General features: G+C 35.8%; 1 protein-coding gene across 2 annotated transcripts in view; it reads left to right on the top strand.

The window, feature by feature from the left end:
* The window catches only part of EML1 (EMAP like 1), a 134,252-nt gene that overhangs the window by 81,065 nt on the left and 39,123 nt on the right, over window positions 1-14,064 (top strand). Inside the window, exons 2-6 of one of the 2 annotated variants that reach the window (XM_083349059.1) lie at window positions 202-384; window positions 2,139-2,271; window positions 6,903-7,037; window positions 10,870-10,898; window positions 12,617-12,643. In XM_083349059.1, coding sequence (XP_083205185.1) covers window positions 202-384; window positions 2,139-2,271; window positions 6,903-7,037; window positions 10,870-10,898; window positions 12,617-12,643 — 507 coding nt within the window. The remainder of the gene's footprint in view (window positions 1-201; window positions 385-2,138; window positions 2,272-6,902; window positions 7,038-10,869; window positions 10,899-12,616; window positions 12,644-14,064) is intronic. The other variant, XM_083349060.1, reaches the window with a different exon arrangement.

Here is a 14,064-nt window from a genome sequence, read left to right as displayed (position 1 = left end):
GTGCGTCTTATGGTCCGGTGCGTCTTATGGTCCGAAAAATACGGTAATATTTAGCTCAAAGCAAGCATAATGTAACGACTTCAAAGTAAGCGTTAGGGTTTAAATTTTTAGTTGAGAGCAGTCCAAAGTTGGTTAGAAGATAGGCAGCTATATAAATGTTTTAAATGAATAAAATAAAATAAAATACATGTGTATTTTTAGATGACAGTGCTTCTGCTGCCAGCAGCATGGAGGTAACAGACCGCATAGCTTCACTTGAACAACGTGTTCAGATGCAGGAAGACGACATTCAGTTGCTCAAGTCTGCTCTGGCAGATGTCGTTAGGCGTTTAAATATTACTGAGGAGCAACAGGCCATGCAGAACAAGAAAGGACCTACCAAAGGTATTAACCCTCCATTCAAATTCACCTGTATATGTTACAGTGAAAATATTTTTAACCAGTTAAGATAAGATAAACAGAATTATTTGAGAATATTTTTGCATGATATTTTTCTGAGATGGATAGTGATCAGTTGTATGGTTTAACCTGAATATTGAATCTGAAGTATATATTTTTTTAAAAAGTCTTCTCTAAGAAGTGTACATGGATAAGTATTTTTCAAATTTCTAATCAGGTCTCAGATCACTTTTCTGTTAAATTTGACTGGAATTCATTCTATTCATATTTCTGTTTTTTATTAATATTAACTAATGTTTGTCTGAATATTTTTAATTGTATTAATGAATCAAAGAATGTTTAAAGTATGCCAAATTATTCCAGAAATATTTGAGGTAAACTGTGTTTTTGCAATATTTTATTCTAAATCAGGGGTGTCAAACTGCCGGCCCGCGGGCCGGATGCATCATCCGGAAGCCGCACCTACCCCATTGCCGGCAATGGCCAAAAGGCTCCAATGCATTGTGCGACATGACGTGATGTTGCGAGTTTGACATGTCTGTTCTAAATGTTTGTATATCAGGGCACAAAAAACATTTCATTATCTTGTATATCTGGTAAAACATCTAAACATGTTACTATTTATGGAATGACATATTTTATGTCTGGTGCTGACCTAAATTTTATATTATCGACTTAGAAAGATTATTTGTTTCTCAAAATCTCTTCATACTTCCATATTAAGGATGGGCAGTTTGACCATTTAACCAGTTTTTGTCACGGTCACATAGCTGAGGTTTATAGCAAATGACAAAGCATCAGTTGTGAAATTCCTTATCTACTGCCCTGTACAAATTTCAATTATCAGGGACAGAAGAATTATGCTAAAGGCTCTGATGAAATTTTCTGAAAATCTGACAAATGAGTGAAGTTCCCTATCAATAGGATGAAAATAAATATTATTTCTACCTTCTAGAATAGGAACAGCAGACCCCAGAGAACAAGAAGGTCAATCTGTCTAACATTCATTAATAGGAAGCTTTATAGTTAATAATAAGTTTAGTATGGCTTGTTGAAGAGCACGTCTTGTCAATCTCATATTTTGGATTGGTTTATTTCTTAATATATTGTGGAAATGTTATATATTAATACCATCTATGCATTTAACAAAACACTCAAGAAATTTTGATTAGCAGGCTAATCAGATTAGAATTGAAGGTGAGATAGTTAACTAGACATCTTGCAAATCATTCTGAAAGAATGCACTCAGTGATTTCATATCAAAATGATGTAGAGTATTGAGTGAAAATACTAGGGATTCAGTCTTCAACTATATACTTCAGCATTTCTTATTAATAACATACAGTAGATGGAGAAGTTATCAGATTTGCAGATGACACAATTGGGTGGAATCATTAAGAGTTTAGAAGATTAAAAATGAGAATGATCTCAATAAATCAAAGAAATGTTCTGAAAATAGCAAACTAACTTCTTAAAAGTGCAAAGTGTTTCATTTAGGGAAAGAAAAAACACACAAATGCACAAGTATAGAATGAGCATATTCAGTCCTTGTGGAAAGGGATCTTCCAGTAGTAATAGATTACAAATTGAATATCCATCTCCAGTTTCCACAAGAGAACTTTTTAAATAATAGGTACTTATCTTTCCACTTTAATCTGTAGTAGTCAGATCTTACTTCAAGTATTGTATACACTTCTGAGTGTGTAAGTTTCAGCCTTTATTCTTTTTTCATTTCACAGCAAGACCACTAGTTCAAACACTGCCTTTAAAGACTACTGTCAATAATGGAACTGTCTTACCAAAGAAATCTAGTGGTTCTCTACCTTCTCCATCAGGAACCAGGAAAGACATTGTATCACCCGCAACAAAAAGGTACTATTGTTACAATTTATTTATTTATTTATTTAGTTTCCTATTCCCGAAGGACTCAGGGCGGTTTACAGGGCAGCATATAAAAGACAATATAAAAAGATAATATGAAATTAAAATGAATTAAATTAATTAAAGCCCAACAATTAAAACAATATTAAAAAGCTAAAACCCCTTCAGTCTAGGCCTGATAGATCGAAAAGCCAGGTTTTCAGGTCCCGGCGAAATGAACGCAGATCGGGGGCGTGTAGTATGTTAATATACTACTTATCTTTAGCTTTTAAAATTACTATTCTGTTTTTCTCTCTCTCGGTAATATTTTCTAGATAAATTTCTAGACAAACTAAATTACAATTAGAAACCTTGTTGAAAAGTCTAACTTTATTCATATTAGATTAATTAATCAGAATGAATGTAGTTCCAAGACATTCTAAATGGCCATAAAATTAGACTATTACTGTCTTTTTTCAATTTCAGGTTAAGCGCAAGAAATGTCTAGTTAAGGATTTTGTCATCTATTTGGAAGTTGAGTGTCTTTGTTTTTATACCAGACCAGTAGAATAAAAGAAATGTTCAGTATACATGAAATCTGTCTTATAGCCTCACCATTTGGTTTCCATTGGCAAATTGTATAATAAGATAACTGGTTTTTTGGTGTTTTTTTTTGCTGTACCTTTGTGAAAGTAACTACCCTTCCCTACTATACCACACCATATCACACCATACCCTGCTTTGGATAAGAAAACAAAATACTTTGGGAATGTTCATGTAGAAAGGTAGTCCTCTCTCACCAAATGTCTCCTTTAGTGATTGTTCATTGCTTAATGGGGTAAAAAAAATAGTTATGCCATCACTCTTCACATTTATGACCATTGCTACTGTATGTCATGCAGTCACATGATCACCATTTGCATGCTTTAGAACCAGCTTCTGACAAGCAGATGCACAACGTAGAAGTAAAACCACAAGTTGTGGTCATGTGATGTATGTATTCAGGGCCTCCAATCTCTCCTGAAATGTTTTGTCCCTCAGTCTTTGCACCATTTTTGTTGTCTATCTCTGGACTTGCTCCATCTTGAACTGGACACATACCGTATTCCAAAAGGGCTCTGACTAAAGCCCTATATAGTGGGATTAGGATCTCCTTTTGCCTCTTGGTGATTCCTCTGGGGATGCATTACAGACTTTTGTTTGACTTCACAGCTCCTGACCACATTGTTTGCTCATAATTTAGTCATCTACTATGAGCACATCTAAATCTTCTGTCTAATATTGTACCTCCAATACTGTGTCCTGCCAGAGGATTCATTTTCCTTAAGTACATAAATATTAATTTAGAAAATTGAATTGCAGGATCTAGGACTGAGCCTTGCATGATCACAGGAAAATTTGCATTTGGTTTAAGGAGTTGCAGAGTGTACCTTTCTGTTCCAAAATATTGTTTTGTGATTGAATCCAAAAGCAATATGGAATTCTATTGCTTATGTTTTGTCTTGATGAGCCATGAAATTAAAATACAATAAAGCTATACTCTTCTTTTCCATTTTTGTCATAAGAAAAATAACTTTTTTGTGACATTTCATTTCTATTTTTTAAACTAAGTCCGTTGAATATGTCTCCTAGTTTCCTTTCATCAAGCCACCTTGAAATGTACTCTTTTTTAAAAAAAAAATGAGACTACAGTGTTTGGAAATAAAGAATGATATTTATTTATATTTGTCTCCAGGGTGGGGTACTTTTTGTAAACATTAGTATGCAGTAATTGCATACCACCAACCAGAATAGAAATCTAGCAATATGCTGTGCTCACTTCTGCATAAAACATGGAAATATGACTAGTTTCCATATAGATTTAAGTATGCTTGCCAACACAAAGTGGCATGCAAATACTGCCTGTAATTTCTTGCAATTTGCAGGAATTGAGAAAAAAGGATGGTAGAGTATACTGCAAAAATAAATGTAAGAGTATTCATAGCATTTAGCTTTCCTAGCCTACCCCTAAATTACAATTTTTGTAGATAGAAAATCACCAAGTCTTGTGTTCTAAAATTTAACTCTGTTTCTAATAGCCAGTGCTTACCCAATACTGATTATGAGATAGGTCTCATCTAATCTCATTTGGTCTTACTTTTAATGGTCATTAGACAACATTCAGCTAATCGTAATAGTTAATGGAGATGCAAACAAAAGTTTCCAAAGCAAACTGGCTCATTCCATCATGGATGTAACTATAACCCAGGCAAGCTTGTTATTAATATGGCTTACTACCAATCTTAACTCATTTTCTCACTGTCTTCTAAAAAGTAATATAACAAACATGCTAAAATAATTAATAACAATCATTATCTTAATGAGGTGATGTATTAGGCTATTTTCAGAGGTTTATTTGTGTTAATTCTTTCACTATCCAGTACCATAGATAATATATTTTATAATTAAGGCCATAATAAAATTAATGAAGTTACATGGGGAAAGGCTGTAAATACTTACATCTACAAAAAGACCAGTAAAAGGAGAGTGAAGGCCAGAGTACATATAACTTCCTCATTATAATAAACTTTGCCTACTTTACTCTGATACTTTCTTTCTTGGTTTTGTAATAACAGAAGGATTGGATGTCACAGTGCTTTAATTATTTTTTTGTTTAAGAAGTTTTTGTATCTAATTTTTTATTACAGAAAACATTTATACTGTATTATATCAGATTTTGATAGGTAAAATTACAAGCCATTTTCAAGTTATAGCTAAACCCCATCAACATCTTTGAGAACAACATTATCACACAGAATTTGGATTAGGTATACTTCTGTTTCTTGGGGTGGGGGAAGTATTTTGGAACTGAAACTGAACTGTAAAAGAGTGATGTGTTCCTTGTTAACTGATAATAGTGGCAGGGTGAATATATTCAGATACAATTGCCAGCTGAATAATTTAGGTGTATGTTCAGGTGACTTCTAGGATATAGGGATAGTCTGACACCTATTGGCCACTTTGGGGTGTGTAAGCATGTTCCTTTCTCTGGGATTCTGAGTAGTTTTCCATTTCACCATGCTCTCTTGTAGTGTTAACTTTTGCTTTGCTAGATATGTTTTTAGCTCTGGGTTTATAAAGCAATCAGAACAGATAGCTGTACAGTGGAATAAGTGAGCAAAAGAGCTTATCTCATTTAACTGGGCAGCTCACTCAGTCTACTACCTAGCAGGCTTGCAGCTGATCTGTGGATAGTAGCATGCTGTTTAAAGAGGACATCTGTTTTATGAAGCCCTGTCCCAGTTTCTACTTCAGATAATGTATCATAATAAGCTATCCCTTCAGTTTTGCTAAATATATATAGCTAATCTTTCTGAATGTGTCATTCATTAACAAAGAGTGCATTTTAGACTCCTACAACAGCCATATGTATTCTGTACCAGTGTCCATCTCCCCAAAGGATAGTATCTGACTATTACTAATTCCACAAATCAATTTTCTGTTTCTACTAATGGAGGAAATGGCAAGCGTCTATGATGTGCAGTAACTATTATCTCAGGATAGTAGTAAGTTGTGCTCATTTTTCACCCTGTCTAGGAGCTTCTAATATCTCACTAGATATTTCCAACAAATTTGTTTACTGACAAAATCATCAAGATGATGAATTTTATGACAATACCTGAATATGCAGTTGTGCGATGGAAACAGAAAATCGACAGCAATTAAGATACATTTCAGACTTCCTATGGATGCTCTAACTTAGTATAGCAAACATTTCTACATAGTGTTGTCCAGTATTGCATGAAGGAATTTTGCGCAACTTAGTTCCTTTAGATATGTACACACTCATATGCAGAACTATAAAATTAAGAATGCAGCTTCTGTGCTGTTCTGTATGTAAATGAGACAAAGAGAAAGAAAGGGGGGAAGAGATGAAAGCTTAGATTACTGCATCCATACTCTCTCAGTATCATATTAAAGAAGAGAACATGTTTGCCTGTACTATCTCCAGCATGTCCAGATGCAGGAGTGTGTTCCTTAGGCTTTAAAGTGGTTAGGTTTTTGTAGAACTACCCATATGGCCAAATCCATCCTTTCTCATTTTTAAGTAAAGGAATGCAAAAAATCCTATATGTGCTGGATTTTATTTTGTGAAAATTGGGTCAAAGAGAAAAAGAAAGGAATAAAAGGGGTGAATTATAGTTTGGCTACTAAAACAAAAATCATCTTCTTCGGGAGCTTAATTTATGTTGAAAGTCTTTTAATGTCCATGTCTATATCCTGCTCCCCCTCAATTTGAAATTACAGATTAGTAATTTCAGTTTAAAAGAATGTATTTATTTAAAAGATTTGCACGGATGTCATCTTAAACACAACTCTAGGTGGCTCACAATAATAAATCATAAACCATGAAACCATAAACCATAAGGCCAAGAAAGAAAAACCTGCTGCTTCGATCATCCCTTGGATGCCCCACAGCACCAGCCATCCTCATTCTATCACAGCACCTGGGTGAAAAGCCAGGTCTTCACGTTCTTTTGAAAAGCTAAAGGGACAGTGGCAGGGGTGGCAAGAGAGCTGCTGAATCCCTAGGATAATCGCTTGGGAGGGGCACTTCGGAAGAGTTCAGGATATGGTTCAAGCTCATGATTGTTTTCTATTAGCGCTATTAAAAGAACCAACTCAGCTGAAGGTGTTTCTCCTGGTGGTCGGAGGGAAAGTTATGGGGATTCCAAAGGCAACCGCAATCGAGCTGGATCCACAAGCAGTTCATCTAGTGGCAAGAAGAACAGCGACTGGTATGAAAATCAGAATTTCTGTTATATTTATTTGTGGCTCAGGAGGTTAAGAGAAGATATTCTTTCATTGTGGTCTTTGTGATTTAAGCACTGTGAAGACCCTCCTAGAATTTCAATAGTTTGGTGGGAGCCCTACTCCATTGCATTACTTTTGCTGAGTTCCTTCAGCTTGTTTTTATAACCGTCATAGCTCTATTAACTAAATATGTTTAGTGCATAGATTATGATCTTAGATTAACAGTTTTAAGATTAGCATAAAATTAATACTGTTGTAATTCTATCCTATCAACTTTTCCAAATTCTAGTGTTAGAGAGTGACTATAGTCACTTAATGGCAAAATTCCCTTTTTCTCTGGTTCTGTCAGATGTATTTTGCAATTGGCCTTGATCTAGCAGGTAATTAAGGGCTGTTACCATTCTGTGTCTGTTTCTTGAACTGGCCTATTTCAAAGGTCTATTAAATTAGGCTTCCACCAAAGAATACTGTAAACTCTAGAAGGTTCTAAGCAGGTTCTATAAGAGCCTACAGCCCATGAAAATTCTCAAGTGAGCATTTGAAGAACTTGCAAGTAAATAAATAAACTTGTTGTGGAGGACTCTCTCCCCTCCTGTTCAACATCTATATGAAACCGCTGGGTGAGATCATTCGTGGTTTTGGGGTGGGGTATCATCAGTATGCTGATGATACCCAACTTTTTTTCTCCACCCTGAACCAACTCAGTGATGCCCTCGCCGTGATGTCCTGTTGCCTGGAGGCGGTCCGGGTCTGGATGGGGAGAAACAGGCTTCGTCTCAATCCTGCCAAGACTGAGTGGCTGTGCATACCAGCATCTCGGGTTAACCAATTTATTCCATCGTTAACGATGGGGGGTGGGGTGTTACCCCCCGTTGATAGGGCTCGCAACTTGGGCGTCCTCCTGGATTCACGGCTCAGTTTTGAAGATCACATAGGAGCTGTGACCAGAGGGGCTTCTGCCCAGGTTCGCTTGGTGCGCCAGTTGCGACGCTATCTGGACCGAGATGCCCTACACGCAGTCACTCATGCGCTCGTGACCTCCCGGTTAGACTACTGCAACGCTCTCTACATGGGGCTGCCCTTGAGGACCATTCGGAGGCTTCAGCTGGTGCAGAATGCAGCTGCGCGAGTTGTGATGGGGGTTTCCCGATACTCCCATGTAACACCTCTACTCCTCGAGCTGCATTGGCGTCCGGTTGCCCTCCGGGTGAGATTCAAGGTGCTGGCGATGACCTATAACGCCCTAAATGGCTTGAGTCCGGGATATTTGAGGGAACACCTGCTGCCGGTATCAAGTTCCCTTCGTCCTGTGCGCTCCCACAGGGAGGGCCTTCTCAGGGTGCCGCCGGTAAAAGACTGCCGGCAGATAACACCCAGGGGGAGGGCCTTCTCTGTGGGTGCGCCTGCCCTTTGGAAACAGCTGACCGTGGAGCTTAGGACTGCCCCCGACCTTCGCTCATTTCGCTGGGACCTGAAGACCTGGCTCTTTGAGCTTTCCGGCCCAGGCTGAGAGTTTTAATTGGGGTTTTTATATTTCTACTTCAGGGATTGAATTTAATAATTTTTAATTGTTTTAATTTTTGTATTGATGTTTTAAACACCTGTAAAACGCCCTGAGTCCTACGGGAAAAGGACGGTATATAAATCTAATAAAATCTAAATCTAAATCTAAAGGAGTAAAAATGAAATGCTCATATAATGAGTATTTCAGTTATGAGATAAAAATAGATGTAAAATGGATGGGGAGCCAGTGTTGGACATAAAACGAAGCACTGTATAGGATATAAAAGTGGATATTAATTATTTCAACAGCATTGCTTGAATGGAAGAAATTACTAAAGTGCAACAAGAATTGGCTGGAAGTTTAAAATAGTCAGGGTAAGAGAATTTAAAAATGTAAGCAAGAATGTTGAAGAAAAATCAGAGTTACAGTGATAGGGAGTATAAAACCTTCTTAATCTGGGTTCAACCTGGATATTGACCAAAGACAATATTAGTCAATGTCTTGGATGACCTGTGTCAAGATCTGGAAGGAGGTAGTGTATCAATATCCTGATTTTGCTGGGCATTTCATCAGCCTTTGATATCATTGACAGTTCTATCTTTTTGGACCACCTGCAGGAGTTGGGGATATGATACATTGTTTAACAATTGTTCTGTTCCTTTCTCAATGAATAGTTTCAATTTGTGCAGTAGGGGAAAAAGATGTTGGTTCAGTGGCCCCCAATGTGGATGCTGCAAGGATCAGTCCTTTTCCCCCTGCTGTTTAACATCTATATGAAGTTATTGGTTGAAATTATAGAGAGTTTGGAATACAGTACCATCAGTTTGTTGATGGGATCCGATTATACATTGCTACCCCACTCCAGTCTGTAAGGGATAACTGTTATTGTCCTTTGGCAATGTCTGGAGGCTATGAGCAACCAAAGGTACAGGCTGAAATTGAATCCAACTAAGATGGAGTTGCTGTTTGTACTTCAGTGTGTTTATTCCTTGATGAGCAAGTACTACTTGTGAAAGAACAGGCTCATGACTTGTGGGTTGGAATTCTTGACTCATAGCTTCTGCTTGAACAGCAGATGGAAGGCATGGAGACTATGCCCAGCTGCAACTGGTGGGCCACTTTGGCCTTACATGGTGATGGAGGACCTGTCTACAAGAATTCATTCTCAAATTACCACATAGACACTGTAGTAGTCTATGTGGTAAGTTGAGAATGAATTCTTGTAGCCAGGTCTCTATCACTATATAGTTCCAAATAGTCTTTAAGGCTTCACTTAATGAATACTTGAGACCAGGGCTTTTTTTGTCATAGAACGCTCAGAACGGAGTTCTGGCACCTTTTTTGGATGGAACCTTGTAGGGTAGGCAAGGTGGGTTGTATGACGTGTGAGTTCTGGCACCTTTTTCTTTTACAAAAAAAAGCACTGCTTGGAACTATAATTGGAGCAAAATGCAGCAGTCTGCATATTTATTAGCAATCAACAATAGGAGCACATAATGCCAATTCTGTAGACCCTTAGCACCTGGATAACTACAAGACTATGTACCTCAACTAGCATTGGTATAACCTATTGAAACATGCAGGGAAAAGTTAATAATAAGAATAGAATAGAATAGAATAGAATAGAATAGAATAGAATAGAATAGAATAGAATAGAATAGAATAGAATAGAATAGAATAGAATAGAATAGAATAGAATAGAATAGAATTGGAAGGGACCTTAGAGGTCTTCTAGTCCAACCCCCTGCTCAAGCAGGGAAACCTATACCATTTCATATAAGTGACTACCTAGCCTCTTCTTAAAAACCTCCAGTGATGGAACGCCCACAATTTCTGAAGGCAAGCTGTTTTTTTATTTACAGCTTCATGTTTTCAAGAATTTCAGTGCTCTGAAGCAAGTTGTTTCTGCCTTCTGTAGTAATGGGGATGCTTTGGAACTGCAGTTAGGATTTTTAAGAAAATATTGAAAATCAAACTGTCATGGAGATCATTTTCTTAAATTGTTCATGATGCCTCCCCCCCTTTTTTTGGAAGAAAGGAAAATGTGATTCTTTACTGTTACTTTTGTTTCAGGTTTTAATTAGACTGGATATTGTAACTTTCTATATTCTTTGTAAGCCTCTGAAAATCATTTCATTGCAGCAGAGTAGAAATTAGATACATTAGTTTAATAGAGAGATTTAGAATGAATGATAATATCAAAGAAGAATAGTTAATCAAAAGTATCTGTAGTATTCAAGGAAAGGATGCTTGGGAGGACGAATGTATGGGTTCAATGTTATTTAAAATAATCTTCCTTGATTGTTTTGCAGCAAACCCAAGGAACCAATGTTCAGTGCAGGTAATTGTTTTCTTTTCTTTATTGTTTCATAAAAATATATAACTTTTGTTCTAATTAAGAGTATGAATATTTGAAAAACTTTCTCTAGATAATTGGTTAACAGAATTATTATAATTTGGTTCCTAAATCATAGCCTAGGTTTCATTGTGGTGATTACCAAATTGCAATGAAGTTCACATTTTAACAAACTACCATATTAAGTTTATAAGCTCGTACTTTTTATTTGCTATTTATATGCTACCACCTTAAAGAAGTCTATGGTTTGTTCAGTAATTTTAATATTTGTCCCTCATTCCCTCAGAATAAAATGGCTTGACCTGGCCACCATTTCCTTAATGGAAAGGTGCAGTTCCAAGTATAATAAACCTGGATTAATGGAACACAATAGCTGTGTTCATGCAATATGCCAGAACCAAACAAATTATATGTCTGATCCAACGCCTTTGTTCACTATGGATTTCCACTTCATGGTAGCGATATAGGAACTGATCAAGCAGAGTATTCTATGCCTGACACTGCACAGTCCTGTTCAAACAGTCTACACACACAAAAATGTGGATAGTGCAGATAGTAGTACCCTGTCAGTATAATCCATACAACCAATAGATAAACAATACTGTTAGTCAGGAGGGCTATTTTAAAGAGGAGAGAGTGCATTGTTTTAGAAAAAGCAGTTGTGTATAATTATGAAATTGCTGTATCTGGTTGTACACATTGCCAATCAGAGGTCATTGTCATTCAGTTGTAAATACTACCAGTTCACTTTTTAAGTGATCAATAATAATATGGACCAAGATTATGATTTGCAGATAGTGCTTAAATTAAATGTGTAAAGTGTTCCTCACATAATATAAATCCTCATATAACAGCATTTGTTTTAAAGTCAGTGTATGCAGAACAGAACTGACGGGAAGGACTGGAGGTGCCAGACTGTGCCTCTTGAATCTCCTTATTAAATACCACTTTTTAATTTTTAAATCCAGTTCCATCCAGGATCGACACCACAAGTAGAAATTAGCATAATGGAAATACCAGTGTGGAAGAGTACTCTGAGGACAGAATTGGCACAGAGGAATGTGGTTTTAAAACATGTTTTCTGTCATCTGCTCTTTTTCCCCCCTATAAATATCTTCCCCCAGTTTCTGACAACTTTGGCAATATGGGCTGAGAATGTGTATTTGACAAAACAATATTTCGGTTTGGCTTTCAAAGAAAAACTCACAGAAAGCTTTCAGTTCATTTGAACTGGTCTGGGCTATTTAAAACATTAGATTTATTTTTAAGAATATCAAATTACTGAACAACTATTATTTTTACAAGGAAATCCAAATTTATTTTTACTTTTTACCATGTAGGTCTCTTTTATAGTTGATTATACAAATCAATTATAAGCTTATAATACAAAGCTTAATTTGTATCACCTGAATCAACACTACTTGATAGAATAGCAGTAAAACAAAATTTGGGACACTATTTTTTTTCCTGCTTTTTGAGATAGTTTATTTGAATTGTGAAAGATAATGGAAACTGCAAAAACTTACATATGTACTTGGATTTTTCTATTTATATCAATACAAATGCAAAATAGGGACATATTACCTGTATTAATAATAGAATCATACAGCTGGGTACTCTACAGAGCAGGGATGTAGATGAGCCTGACTGTTCTTGAATACATCTTTATCTAGCACTTCTATCTCTGTCTCTGTAACCACAAGGGAAGCGTCGTGTGACACATTGTAAAGGTAGGTAGAACTTGCTTCTAAAATCTCACAGCTCTCTAAACCAGCCTATTAACAGGGCCAAGCAGTTTGAGCCTGTAAAGGCAGTTTATTCCTTGTGTGACTATAATATTATTAAACAATTTCCCTTTTTTCTTACCCAGCTTCTTGCAGAGCATCTACTGGCTTGTAAACCTTGTAGAATTGAATATTAATGAATGTTTATATATGTTTCTTGATTAAATGAATGGCCAAGAAAAAGGCCCAAATGTTAAAGGTAGCTATATAGAATCCCATCATCGTCTGTGGTAATAGTTGCTTTTGCAGTTTGGCTGAAAAGTGATAGTGCCTGTTCTAGTATGCTCAAATAGCATCCTAACATGTGCCTAAATCAAACTTTTGCTTTAGATTTAATTGCAGTGTTTATTCACTATCTAAATTGCCTTATGTGAGTAATAGATTTAACTTATGATACCAGTAAGCAAGTTGAAGTGGATAATACATAATTCTGTGTTTTATATATTATGTAAATATTTAAAAGGTGTTTATGTAGTATCGGGAATGCCTGGTAATAATTAACATATAATCATATAGTAATGTATACATATTATGCATTTCCATTGGGAAGACTAAACAAATTTGTACTGCAGTTATATAAATAATTTATTCCTAATATCTCATTTATAAATATCTTCTTAACTTTGTAAAATTATATCTTAATTATTCAATGTTTATGGTAGTCCATATTCTAAATATGTCATGCATTTCTTTAATTTTTCAGTCTTTTATGGGTAACTTGAGATGCTATTTTAAGATTACTGCAAGCATTTAGTATTATCTCTTCAGCGTTCTTTACAACTATTGTACATATTTAACCAAGCTTCATTCAGCAGTTGTCTCTTTAACTTGGTATTCAGTGGCTTAATCTCTGTAAATCTATATGTCTTGTTATAGTTGTAAGATCCTTACCATATGTTATTCTTTCTATTGATATGGGACATGCCACTTTTCAGATCAGTCTGCCTGTTGTCAGAGGATGGTCTGGAAAGCAAGTGTAGCAAATTCTTAATCCATCCCTAGCATATGATCAGTAGCATGGTTAGTTTAAGTTAATCGTAGGTTTTGTAGAATTGTTTTTACATAAATCAACCTGATCGTGAATGAGATACCAGAACAATGCCTTTGGCAATACAGTATACCGGTAATTTCATATGTTGTGATTGCTTCATGTATTAATTCCTTTATAGTTTTTACTATTTTTTCATGATATTTGCATGAAAATGCATTTTTTATATTTTTTCATTACTTAGATGTTATTAGAAAAAAATTAAATTAAGCAAACATAAATCATAAAACAGTAACACAGTGGGGAAAATTAAAGTTCAATCTTATATGAAATGGTTTCTACAAACATATATGCTTGAAAATGGGGGAAAATTGTATAT

This window comes from Vipera ursinii (assembly GCF_947247035.1).
Source record: "Vipera ursinii genome assembly, chromosome: 1".
Classification (NCBI taxonomy): domain Eukaryota; kingdom Metazoa; phylum Chordata; class Lepidosauria; order Squamata; family Viperidae; genus Vipera; species Vipera ursinii.
This window is presented reverse-complemented; position numbering and strand designations above follow the sequence as displayed.